Source organism: Phalacrocorax aristotelis, chromosome 1, assembly GCF_949628215.1.
Source record: "Phalacrocorax aristotelis chromosome 1, bGulAri2.1, whole genome shotgun sequence".
In the NCBI taxonomy this organism is placed as follows: domain Eukaryota; kingdom Metazoa; phylum Chordata; class Aves; order Suliformes; family Phalacrocoracidae; genus Phalacrocorax; species Phalacrocorax aristotelis.
The window spans coordinates 131,067,389-131,091,896 of record NC_134276.1 but is presented as its reverse complement, the minus strand read 5'-3'; the positions used below and the strand labels follow the sequence as shown (position 1 = coordinate 131,091,896).

The window sequence follows — 24,508 nt, the reverse complement described above, 5'->3', positions numbered from 1 at the left end:
ATTTGTAATAAAGTGACTTGGAGCTCATTACAACTTTTCCAGGTTTTCGTTCCTTTGCAGTAGGACGTTGACCTAATACCTGATCAGTAGGGGAATCCTGCATTCCCTAGTTAAATACAGCATTCATCTTATGCTAGGTGGCCACACAGGATATGATTTATGATAAGAAAAGCTCAAAGGGAGCATTGGTTTGTCCTACAGAAGTTTTTTTCAGTCTTCATGGATTTTGTGACTCCTCCTTACTCCACTAATAGGTTATTTTGGATTCCGTATTGGTATTGGGAATCAAAGGGCAACTGGGTCTCTCCAGCCCTGATGTTCTTGTGCATATTCAGGGTATATGATAAATTCTGACTGGCAGATGATTGTTTTGGTTATAAGTGGGAGAATCGTAGTTTACTGTAAAATAAGAAACCATTTTCCATGATAGTTTACATGCATTCCTGTTCCGGTGACACAAGTTTTCAATGAACAAAAGATTCACCACTTCTTGGATAGTTGTAGAACAGATGTGCAGACTTCTGTTAACATTTATTTAACCTGAAGATATTTATCTTTAGGCATTATCTCTTAGCAAATATCTCCGGCTCTAACCATCTGCAGTAACATTACTGTCTTGTAATCGTTGTCCAGGTTTCTTTAGATGCACACTACTTTTGGTGAGTTACCAGAAATAAACGTATATCAACTCAAAGCATAAGGCATACATGCCCCATCATAATCACACATGTTGTCCACATGTATCTTGCATTTTCACTTCAGATTCCTTGTTACATCTGGACTGTGTTGTAACAGTGGAAAATGAGAGCAGAAGATGCTACTCTGCTTTTTGCATACTCTAACCAAACATTTAGACCGAGAGTGCACTGCTGGACAGAAATCTTTTGAAAGATCTTTTTTTTCTTTTTTCTTTTTTTTAATTTATTTTTATTTATTTATTTAATTTTATTTTTCCAGAAAACACGTGCTTTGCTTCAGTATGCTTCCTGAAAGTATTTAGCTTACTGCATGTATACAGTACATCTAATTTATATGTAGAGTACACATTTGGGATTTACTGACTAGCAGCAAAGCAATCTGAGGCATTGCACAATGATTCTGACCTGGTTGCCATCAGTCCAGAAATTCCAGGCGCACATCTGAAAACAAAGACAACCCTCACATGCCCAGGTTATACCTAGACAGAATTTTGAGGCAGTAAAGAACAACTGCAGAGGAATGGTAATTCTGGTTTCTCACACAAAGGAAGCGTGTTTATACCAGAAGGCATGATGTTTGAAGGTAACATGTCTGGAAAAATCAATTTGCGTGGTAACAGTTTCTCCTGTTTCATCGATCCGGTGAACAAAAAAGCAACATTTAAAACAAATAATTAACTATGCTGTTGCTTAGAATTTAGTTCTGTTTTTTTAATATTTGGCCTTATTGAACACTGGATAGTGTTCAATAGTTGTTGCTACTGGATAGTTGTTGCTGAACAGAAACATAAAAATTCAGCTTTTCCCTATAAAATATACGTTACAATAATGAAATGCGGTGTTACGCTCTGCCTTGTTATGCTGAAATTTATTGAAGTACGAACACAAATGAATTTTTGTTAGAAACTATTTAATACTGATGTCTAAAACCAGTCTTTGTGAATGTGACTTTACTACTTACTTGTTCACCGAGCAGAATATAATATTTAGTATTTTTGACTGTAATGGAAATAATAAAAGAAACGTTTGTATGCAGATTTTTTTTTCCCTTCTGCTTCACATAACTGTTTCCCCTTTATGTTTCACAGAAAGAAAAACCGGGAGACGCATAATGCAGGTAGGACCATTATGATTTGTTGTTTCATCTGGAAATAAGCACAGATGCTTTGAACTAGTAAAACATATTTTGCATACAGAAGGTCCCTCCATAGGAGTTTATTACAGAAAAAAAACCCACCCTACCGAACACCTTTCTGAGTCCGTACATAGAATATCTGTGCAGAAGGGCTTCTTGATTGGTCTCAGTTCGCTGTTTCCACAGTACAAGGTTACAGTAGCACAGCCAAGTATGAAAGTAGGGGCATGCCCTTGGCTTTCCAGTGCTGGTAAACTAAGAAGTAAACAACTTCAGTTGTGTTTAATTCTAAAGGAAAATAAATGCCCAGGCATTCACACACAAATAATACCCACCTCTCTTAAAATAAAGTGTTAAAAACACTAAGCAAATTGGAGATGGGTATCCGACCTGAGAGCTTTAGAGCTTCCCTGTGCTAGAAATATTCCTGTAGCCTGTCCCTGAGGTTGCCAACACCTGGATGCTGGCATCCCAGAAACTCTGCGTGAATACCGTCTGTGTGTTGCAGGAGTCAAATCCCTCAGGCAGCATGCAGCCTTTTCTTCCTGTCGGTATCTAGCTCCAGTGGCATCTTCTGCAAGTAACAGCAGAAAGATGGACTAGGAAAGGGTCTGACAGGATTTGGCCAAGAAATTGATTCCAGTTCTTTTATTAAACAGCACAACTGTGTGGTCTTCACAAACTCATCTGGAAAAACCTCTGAGTCGTTTCCATGTGCTGTGGAATACAGTGCTTGTTGGGCTGTGCCCAGGGTGTGGCCAGTTTCTTGAGGATTAAGAATTATCAGGAAATAGTCTTATCAAGTTTACTTTTAAGATTGCCGACCTCGTTCTAATTCTCAGTTCCTGTTTTACTTGCCGATAGCTTTCCAAAGTCTTCATCTACTGGGTTGAACTCTGCAAGATGTGGGGACCAGCTCCCTCCAACCCTGTAACTTGCTTAGTCATTAATATCTGGACAAGCTGAGTAAAGCATGGAAAATATTATCAAAACAAAGGAATACACCTCACAACCACTGTGATATCTGTATGTATTAGCAAGATATATAAAAATTAAGTCCCAAGGATCACATGTTTTAATGTTTGTACAGCTGCTCCGATTTATATGGTAAATTTCTTGCAGAAGAGACTTTGTCTTGCTGTGTTTAGTGTATTTCAGCCTGTCTCTGTCAACATTAATAGTCTATCCCGAAATACAAAAAATAATTTAGTAGTTTGAGAAATACAAATTGAAGTGACAGACTACTGAAATAAAAGTGTTTAAATTAAATCAGTATATCCTTTGTAAAGCAGCACAGTAAAATATACTCACTTGCAGATCACTGTGTGTTTCCATGTGCCACCAAAAGCAGCCCAGCTGTGCAAACCACAAGGCGATACTCAGCTCAGTGAATGAACGATAAATTGATTTGAATCTTGAAAAAGGCATGACAGAACATTTTTTCAGGCTCTTCGGGGAAAAGGGCATTTAATGGTTCTAGCTTGCATAGAACACCAAAACATTTCAGTCAAAAAAAATAGCTATATGAGAGTGAACTATATTTGAAAGAAGCTGGCTATGGTGGGTAGAAAACAGAGATTAATACTGTCTGAAAAAAACACGCCCAAAGGCATTTACACTGCTAGACTTGCAGTGTAAACCCTTTGCACCAGTGTTTAGGCCTCATGAAGAGGTCAATGATGTCCCTAGAGGACTATAAATGAAGCGTTTTCTGACTTTCTCCAAAACAGGTAATTCATTGGAAATACTGTTTGTTCAATATTTTCTTTACTCTCAGGTGTAATTAGACCTTGCAGAACAGTTATACCTTTGAACGTAAAAAAGAGTAACTGATAGTCCATATACCTACACCTTCAGCTGTATTCAGTGTTGGCTGCTCCATCAATATAAATCTAAAATTAAGATTGAAAATTGGTAAGACGTAAATTATTTCTCTTTTGGTGCTAAACTTCACATTAGCATTTAAGAGACACGGATTTCCTTCCCAGATCTGAAACTGATGGTTTCCATAATCTTGGTTCACTTGCTTTCTGTATGCCTAAATTTAGTCAGTCTGCCATGTGAAGAGAGTGTCATAAAACTGAGCTAGACAGCATTACCAAAACCTGAGTTTTGAGTTGCAGTAACTCCTCTTTTCCACAAAGAGGTCCAGAACATCCCCACTTTTTAAAGATATTGCTGCTTATGTCACAGTTCTCAATTCCGCTGAGTATTAATTCAGTAATGGAGGTTTCCTTCAGAGGTTTTTTCTCAAGTTACTAAGGGTTCCAATATGTCATGAAATAATGTATTTATGAGCCCTTACATTGGTACTAGTTGTGCTGACTTGCCCAACCAGATGACACAGCACATATTATTTTTGCTTAGTGGAGAGACATCGAAAGAAGAAGATTAATGCTGGGATAAACAGAATTGGAGAACTCATTCCCTGCTCTCCAGCACTTAAGCAGGTGAGTGTCTTTTCAGAGGTTTCCTGTACAAGTTTTCTGTGAAATGCTTGTGTGTTTCCTTGTCTGCAGAAGTATAAATACTTACTTTTTGTCTTAGGGAGAAGGCAAAACTGTCTGAATTAATATGCTCAAAAATCTTACTGGTGATTAGTATTATTAAAAATATTTGTAATAGAATTCCTTTTTGGAAGTGCAGAGCCACATGAACACAACTATGCAGGTTTTGAGCTTTTTATCTGAAGGTGTTGCATATAACTGCTGAAGGAATGAAAGGGTACGAGTCGGACATGTGGTTGTTTTTCTCGTCAATTCATACGTGCAGTATTTTTGAGGAGGTGTAAGCTAGACTAATTTACCCGTACCAATGTGGTCAGCTTGCTGATGTCTGCCTTGCTGATGTCTGATGTCTGCTGTTTGATTCACAGCTTCCCAAAGTTCTCGTTCAGCGTGCCTGAACGTTGGTAATAACAGAAGGTAAAAATCCCATCTCGGCTGCTGCCTGTCCTGTTGCGCTGCGCAGACAGATAGCTGTTCACCCTTTCCTCTGTAGGAGGGTTGCAGGCTAGGCAGAAGGAGGTTGGATCTGGCCGGTGGGGTGCTGGTTACGTTGCACAGCTCCTGTTTTGTCAAGTCGTTTTCTGGCGATGCTGTTTAACGTAGTCTGTATGATGCCCAAGCGGTGAAAGCTATGGGTTAAGCAAGACCCATTTTCAGGTCATTCTACAATCCCTTCTCTGCCTTTTGCTGGTGATCACTTAGTGTCCGAAGAGGTAAATAGAATTGCATGCATGCTAATTTTTGTCATCTTTTGTAGAAAGGGATGAAAGCAATTCAGAAAGTGAAATAGTAATAATAAGTTTAAGACAGTGTCCTTCTGAAAGATGAAAGAAGACAAACGGTTTAAGGTTGATCCACAGAAGCATCTTTTTCAAGACAGGGCCATCTACAGCAGAGGCTGTTCCTACAGAATAGTAGAAGAAGAAATTAGGAAATAAAACAAGGGGTTTCGCAGACAGAATAAGTGTAGTTTCATAAAAGGAAGATGGTGGAGGAGTTACAGCAGACTTTCTCTTTCCATATTTGCCAGTATATTAGTTTCAAAATTATGCATACACCTCCCTGGATAGATAATTGTTTCTTTCCTAATAAAATATTTACAAGGCAGTATCCTGGAAATTTCATGTGATGTATATGTTTACTAGTGAACAAGAATATCAGGCTGCTCAGCAAGGAGTGATGCTTGCTGTTTGTTTCTGTGGCCCTAGTGTCTAGCTTCAGGCATCAGAAAATGTCAGCTCCAACATTGAAAATGTTATTCTGTAAAAACTTATGGCATTTTACGGTCAATATCACTCATGAAACCTGTAGTTCCTCTTCAAAAAACAAAACAAAACAAAAACAAACCCCAACAACCCACACTCCAAAAGCAACAAAACAAAAAACAAAACCCCAAATACCCCCCAACAATATTCAGAGAATCATTTGGGTTAGCACATTTTTAAAATGAGGACTCTTGGAGCAAGTGCAATGTCATCATTAATGGATCTACCAATGATAGACCTTTCTACTAATTTTATATATATGCTTTCTTTTAAAGAGCAAGAACATGATCCTGGATCAGGCCTTTAAATATATAACAGAAATGAAAAGACAGAATGATGAACTTCTGTTAAATGGAGGGAACAATGAACAGGGTGAGTACAAATGTGGCTGGAGGCTCTAGAATTTCTGTTGCTCGCTTCCACTGTGTGTCTGTTGGTACTAACAACAAAGCCAAGATCAACAAACTCATGAATCCCAAGACATTATGCACATACAACAAAAATACAGCTGCTTAGAGTATCTTGAAACAAGAAGGAAAGAGAATGCCCAGGTGCGTGTTCTTGCACATCGCTATGAGATAATGAAGCAATCACATTGTGATGTAAAGTAATTACAGAGCTTATAGGTGATGTGACATCATCTAGTACATTCTGTCCTGATTTATTCTACTGTAGTGACCCTGATGATTTCTGACAAACTTCAGAGTTAGATTTTTTTCATACAAAACCTGGAGTTTCATGCATATTTTTTCCTTTCAAATGCTGTAAAAGTGATAACAGCCTATTTTATAAAAATATAATGCATCATACAAAATCTTCTTGAACAGAAGTGACGGAAGATACAGTGACGGAGGTATGACAGATATCTCAGAGCTAATGTTTGGTTTGTGATTTCTATCTCTCCCCTCAAAAAAGAATTCTAAATAGTTTATTTTTATCTTGTCAATGTAATCGGGTTTGAAAAACCTAGGTGATTTTCCTAGTGGGGTGAGCCATCTCCAAGTGCATTGCCATTTTTGTGGCTTTACCATAAGTGCTTTGTATTTAATTTTGCATATCATTTTTAGATGTAATGAAACTTAATTGTCCTGGAAAGCCATGAGGTTATCAATTAAATAAAAACAGTTTTAGTGTTTGCAGAGGAACAGGGAAAAGAAAAAGATAAATTAATGTGATCATATTTCCTTCTGTAATTAAACAATTTGATTAGTGTTCAGTTTCATCTGAGTTTGTCCTTATGTGTATTCTAATTAAATAATTTGATGTATCCTGCTATTGGTAATAGAATAGCCTGTGAGGTTCATTCACTTTCCTGCTCAGTAGAGAGGCTTAACAGGATACGGGTCTTCAGTTATGTTATGATGTTAACCATTTGAAGAGAGCATACATTATTAACCATTTATTTCAATACTACATAGTATTTACTCTCCAAGTCATGTGGTAGCATTACCCAGTATTTGTGCTTGTGCTGATTTAATGGAGCGCTCTCACTGTTTTGTAGCTGAAGAGATAAAAAAACTCCGGAAACAGTTGGATGAACTGCAAAAGGAAAACGGGAGATACATCGAACTACTGAAAGCAAATGATATTTGCCTGTATGATGACCCTACAATCCACTGGAAGGGAAATCTCAAAAATGCGAAGGTCTCAGTCGTTATTCCTGGTGATCAGGTACAAAAGAACATCATTGTCTATTCAAATGGGAGTCAACCCAATGGAAATAACCAGGGAGCGTCTGTCCAAGGAATAACGTTTAACGTTGGTCATAATTTACAAAAGCAAACAGCCAATGTTGTGCCAGTCCAGAGAACTTGCAACCTAGTGACTCCTGTGACAATTTCTGGTATTTACCCCACAGAAAACAAGCCATGGTCGCAAACTACAGTTTCTTCGCTGGCATCCGCTCAGGCAGCTCCAGCAGGGAATGTTCTTGAGCTTTCCACCCCGGAGAATGAGCGAGGCATGCTCGCTGCTGCTACTGCCAGCTCACAGAGCACATCTCGATCTGGAACAGAACAGGAGCTACAGTGCTCTTCAAGTAACGTACCACAGAATGATCAAAATCTCCCCAAAAGTAAAAATGATGATGACAGCACTAAATTAGCAAAGAAAACACTTACGCAGGGAATCAGCCTTCCTTCCAGTGCCTCCACGGAAGCCTCCCAAGTTCAACAGGTGAATACAACTTGCTCAGATACACACAATTCTAGGAGTGACCTTCAGGAAAGCTGTGTCATTTCAATCACGGACACAGCATGCATGCCATCTGTGATACTGTCTACTGCAGGGAGTTTTCCCTCTCTAAATGTCCTGAAAAGTACAGACTTAGTAAGTACTGCTGGAACGCCTATGACTTCTGCAGCAGAAGGGGTTAAGGCTGTGACGGTAATAAGCACTCTGCCTGCCAGTCCCCTAGAGAACTGCTGGTCATTTTCAGGCTCTTCAGGTGTTGGCACTTCAGACTTGAAAAACATGAGTAGCCTTACACGGATGCCTTCAGCTGGAAACACACAGACCACATGGACAACTTTGCAGCTAGCGGGAAATACTGTTCAGCCACTAAGCCAAACGCCATCTGGTATAATGACTGCACTATTAAACGAGCCAGTTAATGGTGCTGGTACTGTATCTTCTGCTCAGAGCAGGCCTTTGACTGCAAGTATCAGTTTGAATACTTCTCTGCCCGGAGATGGCCAGGCAGCTGAACAGATTGTAGTTACCTTGCCCTCGTGCCCACCCTTACCTATGCAGCCATTAATCAGCCAGCCACAGGTTAAAACTCAGGCTGCAGGAAATATCCTTCCATTAAATTCAGCTATGCAGGTGATTCAGATGGCTCAGCCAGTCGCATCAGCTGTTACAGGAGCACCAGCTAACCAGAATGTCATCATCCTCCAGCCTCCAAACCCCGCTCCGTGCCCTCCAATTGTGAGAGCAGAAGTTCCCAGCCAAAATGTTAGTCAGCAAATTGTAATTATACAAGCTGCTAATCAGAATCCTCTTCCCCTCCTCTCTGCTCAGCCTTCTGCTTCTGTAAGAGTTCCTGTGAATGGGCCAACTGCAATCGCGAATTCTAGCAGCTCTGTACAAAATGCCCCTCTTCCGCAGACTTTTGGAGGGAAACACCTTGTCCATATATTACCAAGACCATCTTCTTTGCCATCTTCTAGCTCTACACAAACGTTTTCAGTTACAATGTCAAATCAACAGCATCCTCAGACGATCTCATTAAACGGGCAGCTTTTTGCGTTGCAGCCTGTGATGTCTTCATCTGGAGCTTCGAATCAAGCCCCTATGCAAATTATTCAACCCACCACCAGCGAAGATCCAAATACCAATGTTGCCCTCAATACATTTGGTGCTTTAGCTAACCTCAATCAAAGCATATCGCAAATGGCTGGACAGAGCTGCTTACACTTGTCTCTCAGCCACCCTACCAATCCCACAACTGTCAATAACCCGATTGCCACAGTTAACTGTGTGTCATTACCAACTTCTGTGGCATCTTCAGTACCTGCGGAGGTTTCAGTATTAACTAGCGTGTCTAATTCAATAAATGCTTCCCCAAAAAAAGCAGCTGCCGCCTTGCCATCCAATGCAAAATCAAAAAGAACTACCAAAAAGCCAAGTACAAAGAAACAGCAAGCAGTCAACAGTAAGGTGTCCTGTCCAGCCGTTCCTTGCAAAGATGCAGGGAAGGTGGACTGTGCTCCTGTGGAAACGGCGGCAAAGCATTCAAACAGTGAGGGACTGCTTGAAAATGCTCCAGCAGAATCGCAAGCTTTAATGACATCGCAGGCGAGCGGTGTGGCAGCATTGAGTGGCGTCAGTGTTTCTGACTGTCATTCCAAAGATACTGTGAGCTCTGAACAGGCGGCAAAAACCTGCTCTGTCCCCAAGCCAAGCTCGGCAGAGGCACCCGCTTCCTTGCCACCGGCATCCATGGCGTCAGAGCATCTGGCACTTGTCCCGATGACTGCCAAAGGTGATGCTCCTCGCCAGCAGGCCCGCGGATCTCAGGACTGTCCACCGACTGGCTCTGCCTTGTCAGAGCCTCCCAAACCCTGTGAGCCCCCCAGCACCTTAACATCCTCTCGTACCGAAACACAGGTAACACATTCTCAGGTTGCTGGGACGTCAGCAGCACAGAGCAGCACAGCGGAACATAGTTCCAAGGCAGGAATGATTTCAGAGTCCTGCAACGTAGTGCAGGATTCCTCAGTAGTAATGCAAGATGCAGACTTGTTAGAAGGACAGGGCCTAACCAAAATGCTGTCTGATCTCACAAAAGAAAGAACAGCTGTGGAAAAAACCTCATCATTTACCATTCAGGGGGAGCATTCTAATTTTCCCATGGAAAACTCTAAATCAGCAGAATCAAGTGTTGATTTGCCTGAGAAGCAGGAACTCTTGCTAATGAATACAGAAGGTGATACTCTCTCCCAGCATCCCTCCTGCATTTCTGATCAGGAAGTAGTCAGTGCTTCCCTTATGACTAGCAGGCAGGCAGACTCCCCCATGTCAACTAGCTCTGGCAGCAGTCGGGGCTTCTCGGTTGCATCTATGTTGCCAGATACCACCAGAGAAGACGTGACTAGCAGCACCTCAACCAGTACATGTAACAGCTGCACATTTTCAGAACAGACTGACATTGTAGCTCTCGCAGCAAGAGCTATTTTTGACCAGGAAAACCTTGAGAAGGGTGGAGGAGGTATACAGGTTAACGTGAGGGATGCCATCTCTAAGTCAACTGAGGTTGCACCTTTGGAGAGAGAGCAACAGCCTTTTAAACCTCAACCACTGAAAGAAAGCAATGCAGGGCCATTGGAAGCAGCACCAAACAAATTCAGTGCTCAAGATACAGTACAGCCAAATGTCGACAGACAGGTTGAAAAGCCAAGCTGCTCTGTTGGAGGTGTGGAAACATCAAACACTTCCTTGCAGATTTCCGCTTCCCAGTCACCCAGCATAACCAGTTTAAGTGTGAATAATCTAATACACCAGAGTCGCATTGTCCATCCCCTTGTGAGTTGCTCGAGTTTAACCCAGTCTTCAGAGCCAGCAAGTGTCCCTGCGACTGTGAGCCTCTCCGTTCCGTCTAGCACATATGTCAATCAGTCTCCAGGACCCGCTATGATGAGTGAATATGCTCAGGAACAACTGAATGCTATTAGGGCAAGCACCATGCAGGCACCCCAGCTGCAGGAATCGCACTTAAAGCAGCAAAATCATGAAGGTCGCAAGGACTCTGCCAAGCGGGCTGTTCAGGATGACCTCCTGCTTTCTACAGCAAAGAGGCAAAAGCAGTGCCAGACAACACCCGTAAGGCTTGAAGGGATGGCGTTGATGACCCGAACACCAGAGAGTATTGCTGATCAAACACAGATGCTAGTCAGTCAGATTCCTCCTAATTCATCCAACTCGGTGGCATCAGTGAACAATCAAGGGCACGCTGATGGCCTTAATAGGTTATTCCCATCAAACGGCAACTTTGTAACACCAGCTTTGAGACAAACTGAAGTTCAGTGTGGTTCTCAGCCACCAATTTCAGAGCAAGGCCAGGCAGGGCAGCACTTGCAGCCAATTCAACATGTTCCCGCTCAAGGCATATCTCACCTTCACAGTAATCATCCATACTTGAAGCAACAGCAGGCTGGTCAGTTAAGAGAACGACACCACTTGTATCAGCTGCAGCACCATGTCACTCACGGGGAAAGTTCGGTCCACTCTCAACCCCACAGTGTCCACCAACAGCGAACAATACAGCAGGAGGTGCAGATGCAAAAGAAACGAAATCTTATTCAGGGAACACAAGCCACACAACTTTCTCTACAGCAGAAACACCACGGAAGTGATCAAACACGGCAAAAAGGTGGTCAGCCTCATCCTCACCACCAGCAAATGCAGCAGCAGATGCAGCAGCACTTTGGAGCTTCCCAGCCTGAAAAGAACTGTGAAAACCCTGCAACAAGCAGGAATCATCATAGCCACCCTCAGAGCCATATAAATCAGGATATTATGCATCAACAGCAGCAAGATGTTAGCAGCCGACAGCAAGGCTCAGCCTCTGAACATGTGTCAGGGCACAATCAGATGCAGAGACTTCTGACCTCAAGGGGCTTAGAGCAGCAAATGGTGTCCCAGGCAAGTATTGTAACCAGGCCATCAGATATGACTTGTACTCCTCACAGGCAGGAAAGAAATAGAGTTTCCAGCTACTCTGCTGAAGCGCTTATTGGGAAGACGCCCTCCAATTCAGAACAGAGATTAGGAATATCTCTTCAAGGCCCTAGGGTTTCTGACCAGCTTGAAATGCGAAGCTATCTTGATGTTTCTAGAAACAAAGGGTTGGTCATTCATAATATGCAGGGCCGCTTATCTGGCGACCATACGCTTGGCTCAGATGTGCAGCGGCTTTCTGATTGTCAGACATTTAAGCCAGCTGGACCCAATCAACAACCGACAGGCAATTTCGATGTACAGGCTTCAAGAAACAGCGAAATTGGTAATTCTGTGTCATCCCTCAGGAGCATGCAGTCGCAAGCTTTTCGAATCGGTCAAAACACTGGGCCACCCCTAGAAAGACAAAAGAGATTGCCCTACCAGCCAGTACAGGGTATTCCAACAGGAAATACCCTGCCATCAAGGGAAAATGAAAACACATGCCACCAAAGTTTTATGCAGAGTTTACTTGCCCCTCACCTTGGAGATCAAGTTAGTGGAAGCCAAAGATCAATCCCAGAACATCAAAGGAACACGCAGTGCGGCGCCGCCTCCACAATTGAGTACAACTGTCCCCCAGCACGGGAGAGCGTCCACATCCGAAGAGATGGTGATGGCCAGAGTAGGGAGAGCTGTGACATGTCTATTGGTGCAATTAACACAAGGAACAGTTCTTTGAATATTCCTTTTTCGAGTTCTTCTTCCTCGGGAGATATTCAGGGTCGCAATACAAGCCCAAACATCTCTGTGCAGAAGTCCAACGCCATGAGGATGACGGACAGTCATGGAACTAAAAGCCACATGAATACACCCGTTTCTAGCAACATGCACGGAGTTGTGAGGCCAACTCACCCTCACCCTGCAGTTTCTCATGGAAATGGCGAGCAAGGGCAACCTTCTGTTCGTCAGCCAAATTCTTCAGTTACTCAGCGGTCAAGGCATCCTCTGCAAGATAATGGAGGTTCTAAAATACGTCAGCCTGAAAGGAATAGATCTGGAAACCAAAGGCACGGAAACGTCTTTGACCCTAGTCTTCCCCACCTTCCTCTGTCCACCAGCGGCAGTATGATCCTTGGGCGCCAGCAGTCAGCAATAGAAAAAAGAGGAAGCATTGTCCGATTTATGTCTGATGGCCCCCAGGTGTCTAACGATAATGCAGCCCCTGACCAACATACTCTCTCTCAGAATTTTGGATTCCCTTTTATTCCTGAGGGCAGTATGAATCCACCAATAAATGCCAACACCTCTTTCATCCCACCGGTCACTCAGCCCAGTGCCACTCGAACACCAGCTCTAATCCCAGTGGATCCCCAGAATACCCTGCCATCCTTCTATCCTCCTTACTCGCCTGCCCATCCTACCCTTTCCAATGACATTTCTATCCCTTACTTTCCCAATCAAATGTTCCCTAACCCAAGCACAGAGAAGCCAAGTAGTGGAAGCTTAAACAATCGGTTTGGATCCATTTTGTCTCCTCCCAGGCCTGTTGGTTTTGCTCAGCCAAGTTTTCCTTTGCTTCCGGATATGCCGCCAATGCACATGACCAACACGTCGCACTTATCCAATTTTAACTTGACATCTTTGTTTCCAGAAATAGCCACAGCTCTTCCTCCAGATGGTTCAGCAATGTCGCCTTTGCTTTCCATTGCAAACACATCTGCTTCAGACTCTTCCAAGCAGTCCTCAAACCGACCTGCCCACAATATAAGCCATATTCTAGGTCACGACTGCAGCTCAGCTGTATGAAAACTGATAGACTGACTTCTAGTCTGATGCGTTGTTTATGTATTTAAGAAGAAGAAAGTGGATCTTACTGGCATCCCTGAAGAGACCATTCATAGCATCACTGTTTATTTGCCTAAATGTATGTATATGGGTACTTTTTGTATTTATATACACGCAGTATTTCCATCCACCTTACTAACTTTAAAGCACCAGTGCCTATAGCAATGCTTACTTACTAGTAAACAGTAAGGATGCAACATTTAGAGCTGTGCAAATATTGGTTGTTGATTTTCCAACAATCAAGTTTGATGTCCGATTGTTCCAGGGTAAGGGCCGCCCTCAGTAATGTGTGGATGTAAAGAAAGGAGTGCGAGCAGCCATGTGGGAGGCAGGAAACAAATGCTACAGGTGTCATTTTGTTTCTGATGCGTTTACCCGAAACTACAGAGGAACTTGAAGTGGCGTGGGTTTCTCTTTTTCTTTTGTAAAATATAACTTCAGGAGCCTCAACACAAGTCAAGTCTGTGTTAGCCCAGCGTTAATTGATAAAGACATTTGTTATGCAGCTTTTGTCTGAAGCTTGTCACGTGCACTTGACTTAAAGCTGACTTTACCTGGCAAAAATGACTATGTGATTCCATGGTCAGCAATTAAAAATACTGGTTTAGAAAATTCAGATTTGTTTAACCCATGACTTTCTGTTTCTAAGAAGACTTTTGTTTGGATCTGTTTTAACAATGGCTTCAGTTACTGCAGAACTTGGTCAATGGTTCAGTGTAGCTTACGCTTCTGGTGTAGTCAGCGGAGACAGTGGTCGTATCGGTTGCCATTTCATTGTTCGTATGCTGCAAGTTACCTCAGGGTGGGTTTTGTACCTTGTTTAGCACCTTCTTAATGTCTTCCCCCCCACCCCTCCTTTTCTTTGGCCCATGCTCAAACACCAGCTTCCTGGTTCCTGTGAGTACCAACCCTTTGTTGTACCAGGCAGCACATGGGAGGAGGGCTGAGCCTGTGGCATCCCGCAAAATAAGCAGCGGATCCCTGTGGGCAGTTTTTACTTAACGTTGCTGACAGGATCAGGCCCGAGTAAATATCAGTACTTTGCACTTGAATGCACCTTTTGTCTAAACCGCTATGATTGCAGCTGAAGGAGGAACACGAATGTGTCCGGACCGAAAGGCTGTGTACCAGGAAGACGTGATTTGAGCACTATGAGGGAGGGGGATGCGTTTGTATGGGCATGAGAGACAGAGTGAATGTGCATGCACTGGCTGAGCCTCCAGTACTTTCACAAATTTCAGTCCCGTCTCTTTTAAAGGGAAGAGAAGAACTAGGTACGTTTTATTTATTTAATGGCTCTGCAGTGTGATTTTTCTTAAAATAAGGCAGAAGTATTTGTCTTTTAATTTTATGTGTTTGGAAATACCATTCTGGTTTTGATTCTTCAAACAACAGAATAACTTCAGGCTTTCTTGCATGCAGCCCTCCCCCTACCAGCCATGGAGTGGCAAAAACTGCTCCAGGGCTTCTTCTCTGGGGAGGGCAAGGTTGAAACACTTGTGTGTTGCTCACCAGTCTTGTTGCTCTTGGGACCTGTCACGGGCTCTTCCCCAATGGCTCTGCTAGTAGGGGAGTGGGGAGGAAAAGGCTCCCTGGGATTTCTTTTTTCTTTGAAACGTAGAAAGGAAGATATTCCTCCACCTTCAAGAATGGGATCCACAAAGAGGGACTTGAAAGGTTTTTTCCATACCTTGGCTGCTCAGGCCACATTTTTGCTAAGTCCTTTTACACTGATCCAGGACAGCAAAGAGGCTTTAGCATAAAAAGGAATTGGGCTGTGCCTGTAGTCTGTCCTGACAATGTCTCCGCTCTTGTAACCTGGGGTCTGATATTTTCCTGCAAAGCAAACTGAAATGGTTCTGATTCAAATTGGGAATCACTTTTTAATTCAGATTAAGCTTATCATAGGACACTAAATCAAAGTGGTGGATCAGTTCTCTGTGTTTCTTAAAAATAATAGATTGAATATTTATTTTGCTCCAAAGCAAAGCAGCTAGTCTGAGTTTGACGGAGAAATGGGCTGGCAAAGTGTAGCTACCGACCGAACACCGGCAACTGACCTGTGCAGAGCAGGAGGGTCAGGAATGATGGTCGGTCCTCAACTCTGACTAAGTACATGGCAGGTCTGGGTGTTATCTGATGAGGCTTTCCATAACACAGTAGATCCCAAAGGGGCTGCCTCAAGTGGTGAAATGAGTTCCATAGTGGCTCTGTGGGTTGTGGATGATAAAGACGGGTACTGAATCAGCAGCTACACTGTGCGTTACAAACTTGTCTAGACCTTTGGGAGGGAAGCAAAACAGCCACTCTTGCTTTCTTTAAATGGCATTGTGTGTACAATGGTGCATTTGGCTTTCAAGACAAAGTAGTGAAACACCAAGTGATACCAAACCGGGAGGTGCTGTTGACTCTCTTGAGGGACAAGATGCCTTGCAGAGGGATCTGGATAGATTGGAGCATTGGGCCATGATTAATGGCATGCCATTTAACAAGTCCGAACGCTGGATTCTGCACCTGGGACAGAGTAACGCTGGGCCCAGGTATAAACTGGGAGAGGAGGGGCTGGAGAGCAGCCCTGCAGAAAGGGACCCAGGGGTGCTGGCTGACAGCAGGCAAAATGTGAGTCAGCAGCGTGCCCCGGCAGGCAAGAGGGCAAACCGCATCCTGGGGAGCGCCAAACGCAGCAGAACCAGGCACTCAGAAGAGGTGATTTTCCTGCTGTATTCAGTGTTGGTGCAGCCTCAGCTTGAGCGCTGCGTGCCATCCTGGGCCCCACCACCTCAGAAGGATGTGAAGGTCCTTGAATGCCTGCAGAGGGGGTAACAAAGCTGGTGGCAGGGCTGGAAGGCACGTCCTGTGAGGAGCAGCTGAGGACTTTGGGCTTGTCTAGTTTGGCAAAAAGGAGGCTGAGGGGCAACCTCGTTGCTCTCTACAGCTTCCTGAGGATGGGGAGAGGGAGGTGCTGAGCTCTTCTCCCGGGTACCCAGTGATAGGATGTGTAGGAATGATTCAAAGCTGCGCCAGGGGATGTTTCAGCTGGACATTAGGAAACATTTTTTTACTGTGAGGGTGGTCAAACACTGGAACTGGCTTTCTAGAGAGGTGGTGGATGCCCCAAACATGTCAGTGTTTAAGAGGCATTTGGACAATGCCCTTAATAACATGCTTTAACTTTTGGTCAGCCCTGAAGTGGTCAGGCAGATGGACTATATGATTGTTGTAGGTCCTTTCCAGCTGAAATTCTATTCTATTCTACTCTACTCTATTCCATCCTGTTCTATACTATTCTAAATATTTATTCCTTCATATTGATTTCACTATTAATTTCACTGGTGTTATATCAACGTTAAATGCTATCCTGAGTATTCACAATAGACTGTCAGCTGTGATTGGTGGCTTGTTTGGTTTTTTTCATGTTGGACATCATTTTCTGAATAAGCAGTAACCGTGTCAGTAACTTTCATGTGCCCTTTTTCAATTTACAAAGACAACCAGAAACAGCGACCTTGTTCACAGGACACCTGTAGTGCAGGCAATCACAACACAGGCACTTTAGTGATACAAAGACTGTTGCGATTTTGCAGGAACTGCACAGTTTTGCAGTGTGTGGCTCAAAAGTAATTACCATGTGACTGACCCTCAGTCACCTCTAGAGGACTGTACCCTGCGGTGTTGTGACAGGGCCCGGTGATTCCTGCGTAATCACCACGTCACTTCATTGTCCTTCTCAGGACTTTTTCTGAAACCTGCCGAGACCAGGATTGAGAAATATTTCATTGCCCTCCTTGAACACGGCAATTTCTGCTGAAGTTCAACCACATACCAGTATGAGTCTTTTTACATGCCCTCAGTGATGCTGTGTGGCATTGGTGTGGGATCGGGGTGACTGCTGTGAAAAGGAGGTTAGGCAGACCTATCTGCAAGAGCTTCATTATAACCGCATTTGTCCAAATTCTGTTATTTTCAGTGCTAACTGGCTTTTAGATCGATTTAATTAAAGAATTGGCTCTACTCTGGAGTCTTTTGGTCTAATTGACTGTGCAAGATGGTTTTTGGATGCTGAATCTGGCCAGGTCCCCTGGATTAAGAGCAACTTGTGGGTTTGCCACAGATTTCGGCTTCTCACACATTTGTGCACATGTGCTGTTAGGAAGAACAGTGGCTGGACTGGATATTTCACATCAAAAGACAGGAAATTAGATGTTAAGTAATTTTTGTTAGCTTTTAATTTTGATGTTGGTTTAGTTTTCCTCTTCCCTGTAAACTAACCACCCCTGCAGGTCTGCATGGACCAGGCCACGGCTCAGCTCTTGCGTTTAACGTTTTGTAGGTCAGTCTGTGCCACTGACAGGTTGGTGTTTCAGCTCTTCCAACTGCTGGCCCTGTCCCAGGGCTTTGGGCTCCGCTCTCAGGAGTGGAAACTATTCTTTTTTCTTCTATTTTTCCTTTCCCCAACCATTGAAGCTGTTATGTTCAGGTATCAGGTTGATAAGACTTTAAGGCAGGCTCACCTTACCTTGATATATGCTTTCGAGGTGGGGAAGGTTGAAAAAGGAGCATCTGTTAATTTTGCAGATCAAACAATCATTGTTACCATAACAATTTGACAAGAAAATACATTTTCTTCTGCAAACAACTATGACACCAACAATTTGTTATCTTGTTCTCCTAAGACTTACCCAGGAATTAACATTTCCTTTGTTTTTCCAAATACATTTGGAAAAGGTTTGTGGTTTGAATTGCAATTCATTAGTTCGAGAATGGCATTTTCTCTTCCATAAAACCTTCATGAAGGTTACTTATGCTAAGTGGGGGTCGTTTTGGTTTTGAAGAAAAGAAAAAAAACCTGAGTGCTGCCTAATTTAGCAAAATCAGCAACAGGAGGGAAAGGTTCAGCACTGCCTCTAGGGTGGGACTGCCACAGCTGACAAGCGTTGTGTATCTGTGGCTTTCAGCTTGGCCTAAATGGCTTCAACAAACAATAGCAATTGGTACCGGGCTGGATTGCAGGTGTGCCAGCATAGTCCTTGTTTAATCCCTTAAACAGCCTAGGAGAATAAGAGCCGAGTCAGACTAAGTTGAAAGCAGGCAATAAAATAGTAATGTAGTAACATTATATACCTTTTCATTGAGAGAAAGGACCTCATTTAAGAGCAGCTAAGGAAAATGAGAACTGATTTGGGCTGGCGGCTGAGCCTTACTGGATTGTGTTTGCTAGCTTCTGCCCCTGCTCCAGTCACTATGCTGCTGCCCGGGTGGAAGAGCACTTCTCGGGGGGGGTGGGGAACAAACCAAACCAAAACGCTGTGCTAGTACAGAGCCTCCTGAATTTTGCACAGATTTCCTACTGCACTTTAAAGCTGCGCTGATGTGGTTGGTGACTGTAGTGCTGTTGAAGGAAGCAAATCGTGGCAGGGCAACTGCAGAGGGCATTTCTGGAAAAAAGGGGTCATTTCATTATTTGTGATCCCCCGTTGTCGCTTCGCCTTTATGCAGAGGTGCTTGCGAGAAGGGAAGCAAATATGAATTTTGCCCTGGCTCAAGGGCTTGGTCACAAACTCCTGCTGTTCTCTGCTTCTGGATGACTAAGCATAGTCAGCTGTGCCAAGAGCTGTGATCTTCTGCTGGTCCCCAAATAAGTTTCATACACATCGCATTAATAATGACCTCACTTTGATGGGAAAGACAGAGTCGCACTGAATCTATTTATACCAAATCAATAAAATTTGTGGTGTTTTCTGACACAGTGATATAAGGAGCTCAATTCTTTATCATCACATGAGCTGTGTTACCTGCTACTGCTCTTCCCTTCTCCCACTGCCACTGATCCAGCATGGGCAGCAGCGGCACGGACAGGAGCGCCAGCGCAGGCACAACTCTCTGTGACTGTGGTTTCCACCTCCTGCTGCCACGGCCATCCCTAGCATGAACCTAAAATCTCTGAGCACCAACCCTTTAATCCCACTAGTTTCACTGGGAGCAAGTTATTGTGTGAACCGGTGAAAGATTTTGGTCATGATGATCCAAAACTGTCTCCTCACTGCGAACAAGCCCTGCTAGTTACACAGAAGCCATTTATTAATTGCTGATAGCAGTTTTTGAGATAATTTTTTTTAAAAAAAAAAAAGGCATTTCTTTCTGCCTCACCAAGAGTGTTTTTACAAGTCAGTTCCAAGTTTGCAATATGCTGCTGTTTTGGCAATCACAAATGTGAAACAACCAAGCTCGCAGTGGGTTGTACCCCTGTTCCTGCCAGGTCACCGCGAGAAGGGAAGCAAATATGAATTTTGCCACAGGAGATTAATCAAAGATGCTGTTGCCCTCCACAATGTAAATTATTTATATTCAGTCCTGAGTTTTCTGCCATGCTTCTGTTTTATACAGCTGTAAATTACTTGGATACAGCCCCAGTGGAAAGTCCCTACTATTTTGTAATGGAAAAAAGGAACTCTGCAGTAGAAATCTATAATGAATGAACAGGAACATCATCTTCCAATTGTAAATAAGATCTTGTTCTGTTTATTTTGACATCTTTTTACAAATGTGTTGCATTCAGGTGTAAATATCCCAAACCATGATCTTGTTCAGCGTTCTGAGATTTCTATTGTTAAATGTAACACTTTGTTTAATAGTTGTAATAATTATTTGTATAGATATGAACATGATAGTATTTTATTAAAAAAAAAAAGAAAAGCACTCTTTGAATACCGCATTCTTTTTGGTACAGCTTCTTTCCCTGTGGAAAGCCACTCTTCAAGATAAGTACAAAACAAACGCTTTGTTTTGAGGTGGGGAATTTACAATTGCTGTTCTCCAGTGATGTATATTCTCTGCATATACCAGAGTTATGCACCACTTTATTGGAATATATAAAACTACATAATCCAGAAGAAACATATATTGATAATGACAGAGCTAAATAGTGCATGGCAGATGCTGTCCCTGCCCCGGTGACATCGATCACTGTTAAGATACAACTTCAGCCTCGTAAAATGCTTCTCATCACACAGCGCCGTGTTGGTCGTGAAGTACACTAAGACAGTTCTTTTGGCGCAGTTTGAAGATAAAGGATGTGGTTTGGGCGAGACGGGTACAGAGACGCTGCGAGGTTAGGAAAGGCTCTGTGAGAGGCTGTGTAATGCAGGAGGAGCTGACAATTGCTGTGAAACAATGCCTTTGGGGGCTCCAGGATGCCTTGCTTGTAAACCTCAAAATTCTTGTGGACAATGAAGATGCCTCCATAGAAGATTTTTTTTTTAAAATTAAAATGAGTTTCTATTTTGTTACTTCAGCGACAGCCAGTATCTATAGTTTAACGAGGAGTTGTGTTCAGAGATGGCTGGGGTTCAGCAGAACATTGGGAAAGGCGTGTGCCTGACTAAGAACGGTCTCTGAGCAGTCACAGTAACCTACCCTCAGCCCGCTCCCCCTGCCGTGAGAGGGCAGCTCCAGCCTGAGAGCCAGCAGGCAGGGCTTGTTAACGCTACCGGGCACTGCCCAAGAGCAAGAGCCCCAATGTTGGGGTCAGCATGTTGACAGCACAATGCATAAAGGTGGCATTTGCTGTTGTAGCAACCTGTGCTTTCCTGTCGTAGTAGAGGGGAGGGGAAACAGGACACAAGGCATCCTAATAGCTTCAAGGATGGGCCAATGCCCTTGCCGCTCCCAGCTACAACAGGTGCAGCGCTTACCTGCGGGAGAGGGGGCAGGGCTGCTGGCGCAGTCTCTGTGAGGCCCCAGCAGTGCCCCTGGGGCAGCGAAGTCCCTCTTCTCAGCCCTCTTCCTGGCTGAAAGCCACGGCCGGGGGCCCCGAGGCCTGCGGGGCTCATTCAGATGCTGGGTACAGCCACGCACATGTGTACATGAGGGAAACCACATACAAAAGCACAAGTGAAACTGCCTCAAAGTGTTTTTTCCCCCATCTTAAGGTAGAGCTGCGACATACCCACAGTCAGTGTACCTCAGTCTCAGATACACCCTGTTAGTGTACGGGATAAACCCAATATCTCCCTGGTGCTGCCATCGCTAACTCCCGCCGCCTCCCCTGCCAAAGACCCTTTTGCTCTGTGTAGGTGCCACTGTTTCAGTAGGCACAAAATCTACATTTAGCTGTGGACAAGTTCATGTTTCTCCTACAACTGTGCTTTCACATTTTGAAGCGCAGCATGCTCCTCCTGCCTTGGCTGCGCTTCTGCCATCCCAGAGGTTCTAGTGGTAGTTGCAACACTGTCAACTCACATGATCCTTATAGCTTCCCTGAACTGTGAAGGGTTTGGGGTTTGTTTGTTCTGTTTTTTTAAAATCATCATCATTATTATTGTTACACAAAAGCTATTTCTGTCTCCCCTGAGTTGTACCTGTAGAACAACAACTCTACCTACATTTCCTGAGAAAACAGGGACTATATGGTTGCATCCACCTCCTCTCTCTGGCTTAAGCCAGCACAGCTGTGGGAGAGGGGAGACACCTTCAGGTGACCAGGAGGTGTGGAAAGAGAAGAGCACGGTAGAGGGAGGAGACAGCTCACATCACTGCTACAGGGGAAGGTAGAGCAGGGACTAGCGCAGCAGCAGCTTTGTGGCCGTGCACCACCCAAAATCGCTTGACCCAACCACAGCACTTGCACTGGCTTTTGCCTGGGAAAACGTTAAGAGGCCTAGGCTGGTGTACAAATGGGGGAGGCATTGCAGGAGGTCTAACACAAAAATTACACAGACCTGAGTGTTAGTTCTGCTTTATAACAACAGCAAACAAGCCTGAGTATTTAATGACCAACTACAGAAAGCTCAGGGCAGGTACAGCTTCCACAGCACGCAGGCAGCTACTCTGGCAGCCACCGCTTCCAGCCCAGCCAGCTCCTGCTGCCTTCCAGCTCCTCAGCCCCTGCAGCGAGCCACTTAAACACACCAGAAAAGTGAACTTTTTGCTTCCCTTCCAGGAGTTAAAGCAGCTTGTGCTGAGCATAGGCAGGATGAGCACGTGACGGAGGATGCAGGGACCCCGCTACTGGCCCATGGGCAGCAGAAGGGCCCCCACTGCCTAACACAATTGGCACCAGCTGCAGCGCTTGTCTCCCTGCACACCTCTGACTGTATCTCTCAGTGAGCAAAAAAAGGTGACACAATGACAAAGTGGCACCTGCAACTCAGGGAACGCAGGGCCCTCACCTGCTCAGGGTGCTGTTCTGTCCCTGAGGGCAGTCACCTGGAGCCAGGCAGGGGGACTAAAGGCACAAGCCCCATTTCAGGTGCAGAGGGCTGCCCAGCCGAGCTTGACTGGGACAGCTGGGGACACAGAGCTTCCTGGGTGCCCAGCCAGACACCCCACCAGCCAGAGCTGTCAAGGCACCCCTGCTGCCACCTGGTCAGGCGGGGCCCTGCAGCTGCTAGGTGGGAGAATCAAAGTACAAACAGAAACCAGCAGGCAGGGCAGAACTAAGAGGAAATTTTAAAAAATTGCTGCATCAAGCTGGAGGTACAGAAGCAGCAGGGAGACAATTACAACCCTTCCTCCCATCTCTTAGGCTTGAGGTGCCTTTCTTGTATTTAATTCTCTCATGTTTTTCTGCTGCTGTGCTCCTCTCCACCCTTCTCCAACCTCTCTCTTCCTCACTGCTGCTACCACCTTGACATTCACATACTGTGCTCATCTCTGCTTAGCTCAGCAAGCCCATATGTTGCTCTTCTACCTCCTACATCAAGCCTTCCGACTGACGTTCAACATTCGTTTTTTCTCACATTCCCATTTAGAGAAGACAACCAGCTTACTGGTTAGAAACAAATACAAGCTTGGAACAAGGTCTGAGACTACAGACTATGGAAGGTGCAGGGAGAAGGAATATCTTTTATGAAAATGTGTCCCCAAAACTGGACAAACTTTGGGGCACACAAGCCTTTCTTCAGGCTGGCACAGAAGTGATATTCCTACTACCCCAATGTCTTGTCCTGTGTCCTCAACATCCATGCACCACAAAGCACACCAAGAGCAGAACATAGCTGTACAACAGGAAACGCTGCTCATCTTTCTCCACACCTAAACACGGGGTAAGGGCAGCCCTGCAAGGCAAGGGCCCGTCCTGCACCTCACTAAGCAGGGGGTGTGAAGGCAGCGCAGCAAGCAAAGGAGGTTTCAGGTTAGACTCACAAACAGCAGGATCCCACACTGGATCCTCCAAGTCCTACCCTCCCCACACCCCAGTACCTGCTTGTACGCCAGTTTTGATGGTCTGCCGAGGTCAACAGGTTTTTGAACTAGTGTCCCACTTCTCCCCATCAATCTGGCTCAAGGAGACCAAGGGAGGCAGCATTTACTAATTCTAGCACAAAACTGCACTGGAGTCTCTGGCCAGACTTGCCCGCTTCATATAAAAACATTCAGTGGGCTCTGGAGTGCTTTGCATGGTGTAATTGCAGCTGCATGGAGTGATTGCAGCATGGACACCAGATAAACAGGCAGTTAAAAGATTAAAGGCTGGTGCAGTTCCTTCAGGAGGCAGATGCTCTAACTGTTGAGCCTCAGGCAACAACAGGGCAGCATCTCTACTTCAAGCACCTTTAATCACCCCAGCACAGCCTCCCAACTTAGAAGAGACTTATGCATCTCCCTCCAGCTCCCAGAGGGGCAAGGCAGACCTTGCCTCAAGCAGAGGCTTCTTTTGGTTTAGCACTTCATGGGAGTTGGTGCTCATCCTGCTGGTGCTAGCAGGCTGCATTCAAACCCCATGTGCCCCCAGCACCCAGGGGTTTATCCCACCCACCGCAGCACTGCTGTCCTGCGAGCGCTGCCCCCCACCCTGGAAGTGCACAAGGGGCTCGACCTGAACATTTCCAGGCACTGGCTAGAGCAAGACTGTGCATGCAAGGCCCACGGTGAGGACTTATGCTGGTTTTGACTGGG

The 24,508-nt window shown here is 44.5% G+C and overlaps 2 protein-coding genes across 3 annotated transcripts in view; one reads left to right on the top strand and one right to left on the bottom strand.

The window, feature by feature from the left end:
- Nucleotides 1-14,228, top strand: part of USF3 (upstream transcription factor family member 3) — a 30,922-nt gene extending 16,694 nt beyond the window's left edge. For both annotated transcript variants that reach the window (XM_075107525.1, XM_075107517.1), the window contains 4 exons: nt 1,787-1,815; nt 4,201-4,283; nt 5,881-5,977; nt 7,107-14,228. In XM_075107525.1, coding sequence (XP_074963626.1) covers nt 1,787-1,815; nt 4,201-4,283; nt 5,881-5,977; nt 7,107-13,573 — 6,676 coding nt within the window. In that variant the 3' untranslated portion in view covers nt 13,574-14,228. The remainder of the gene's footprint in view (nt 1-1,786; nt 1,816-4,200; nt 4,284-5,880; nt 5,978-7,106) is intronic.
- The window catches only part of ATP6V1A (ATPase H+ transporting V1 subunit A), a 126,798-nt gene that overhangs the window by 74,378 nt on the left and 27,912 nt on the right, over nt 1-24,508 (bottom strand). The window lies entirely within an intron of this gene.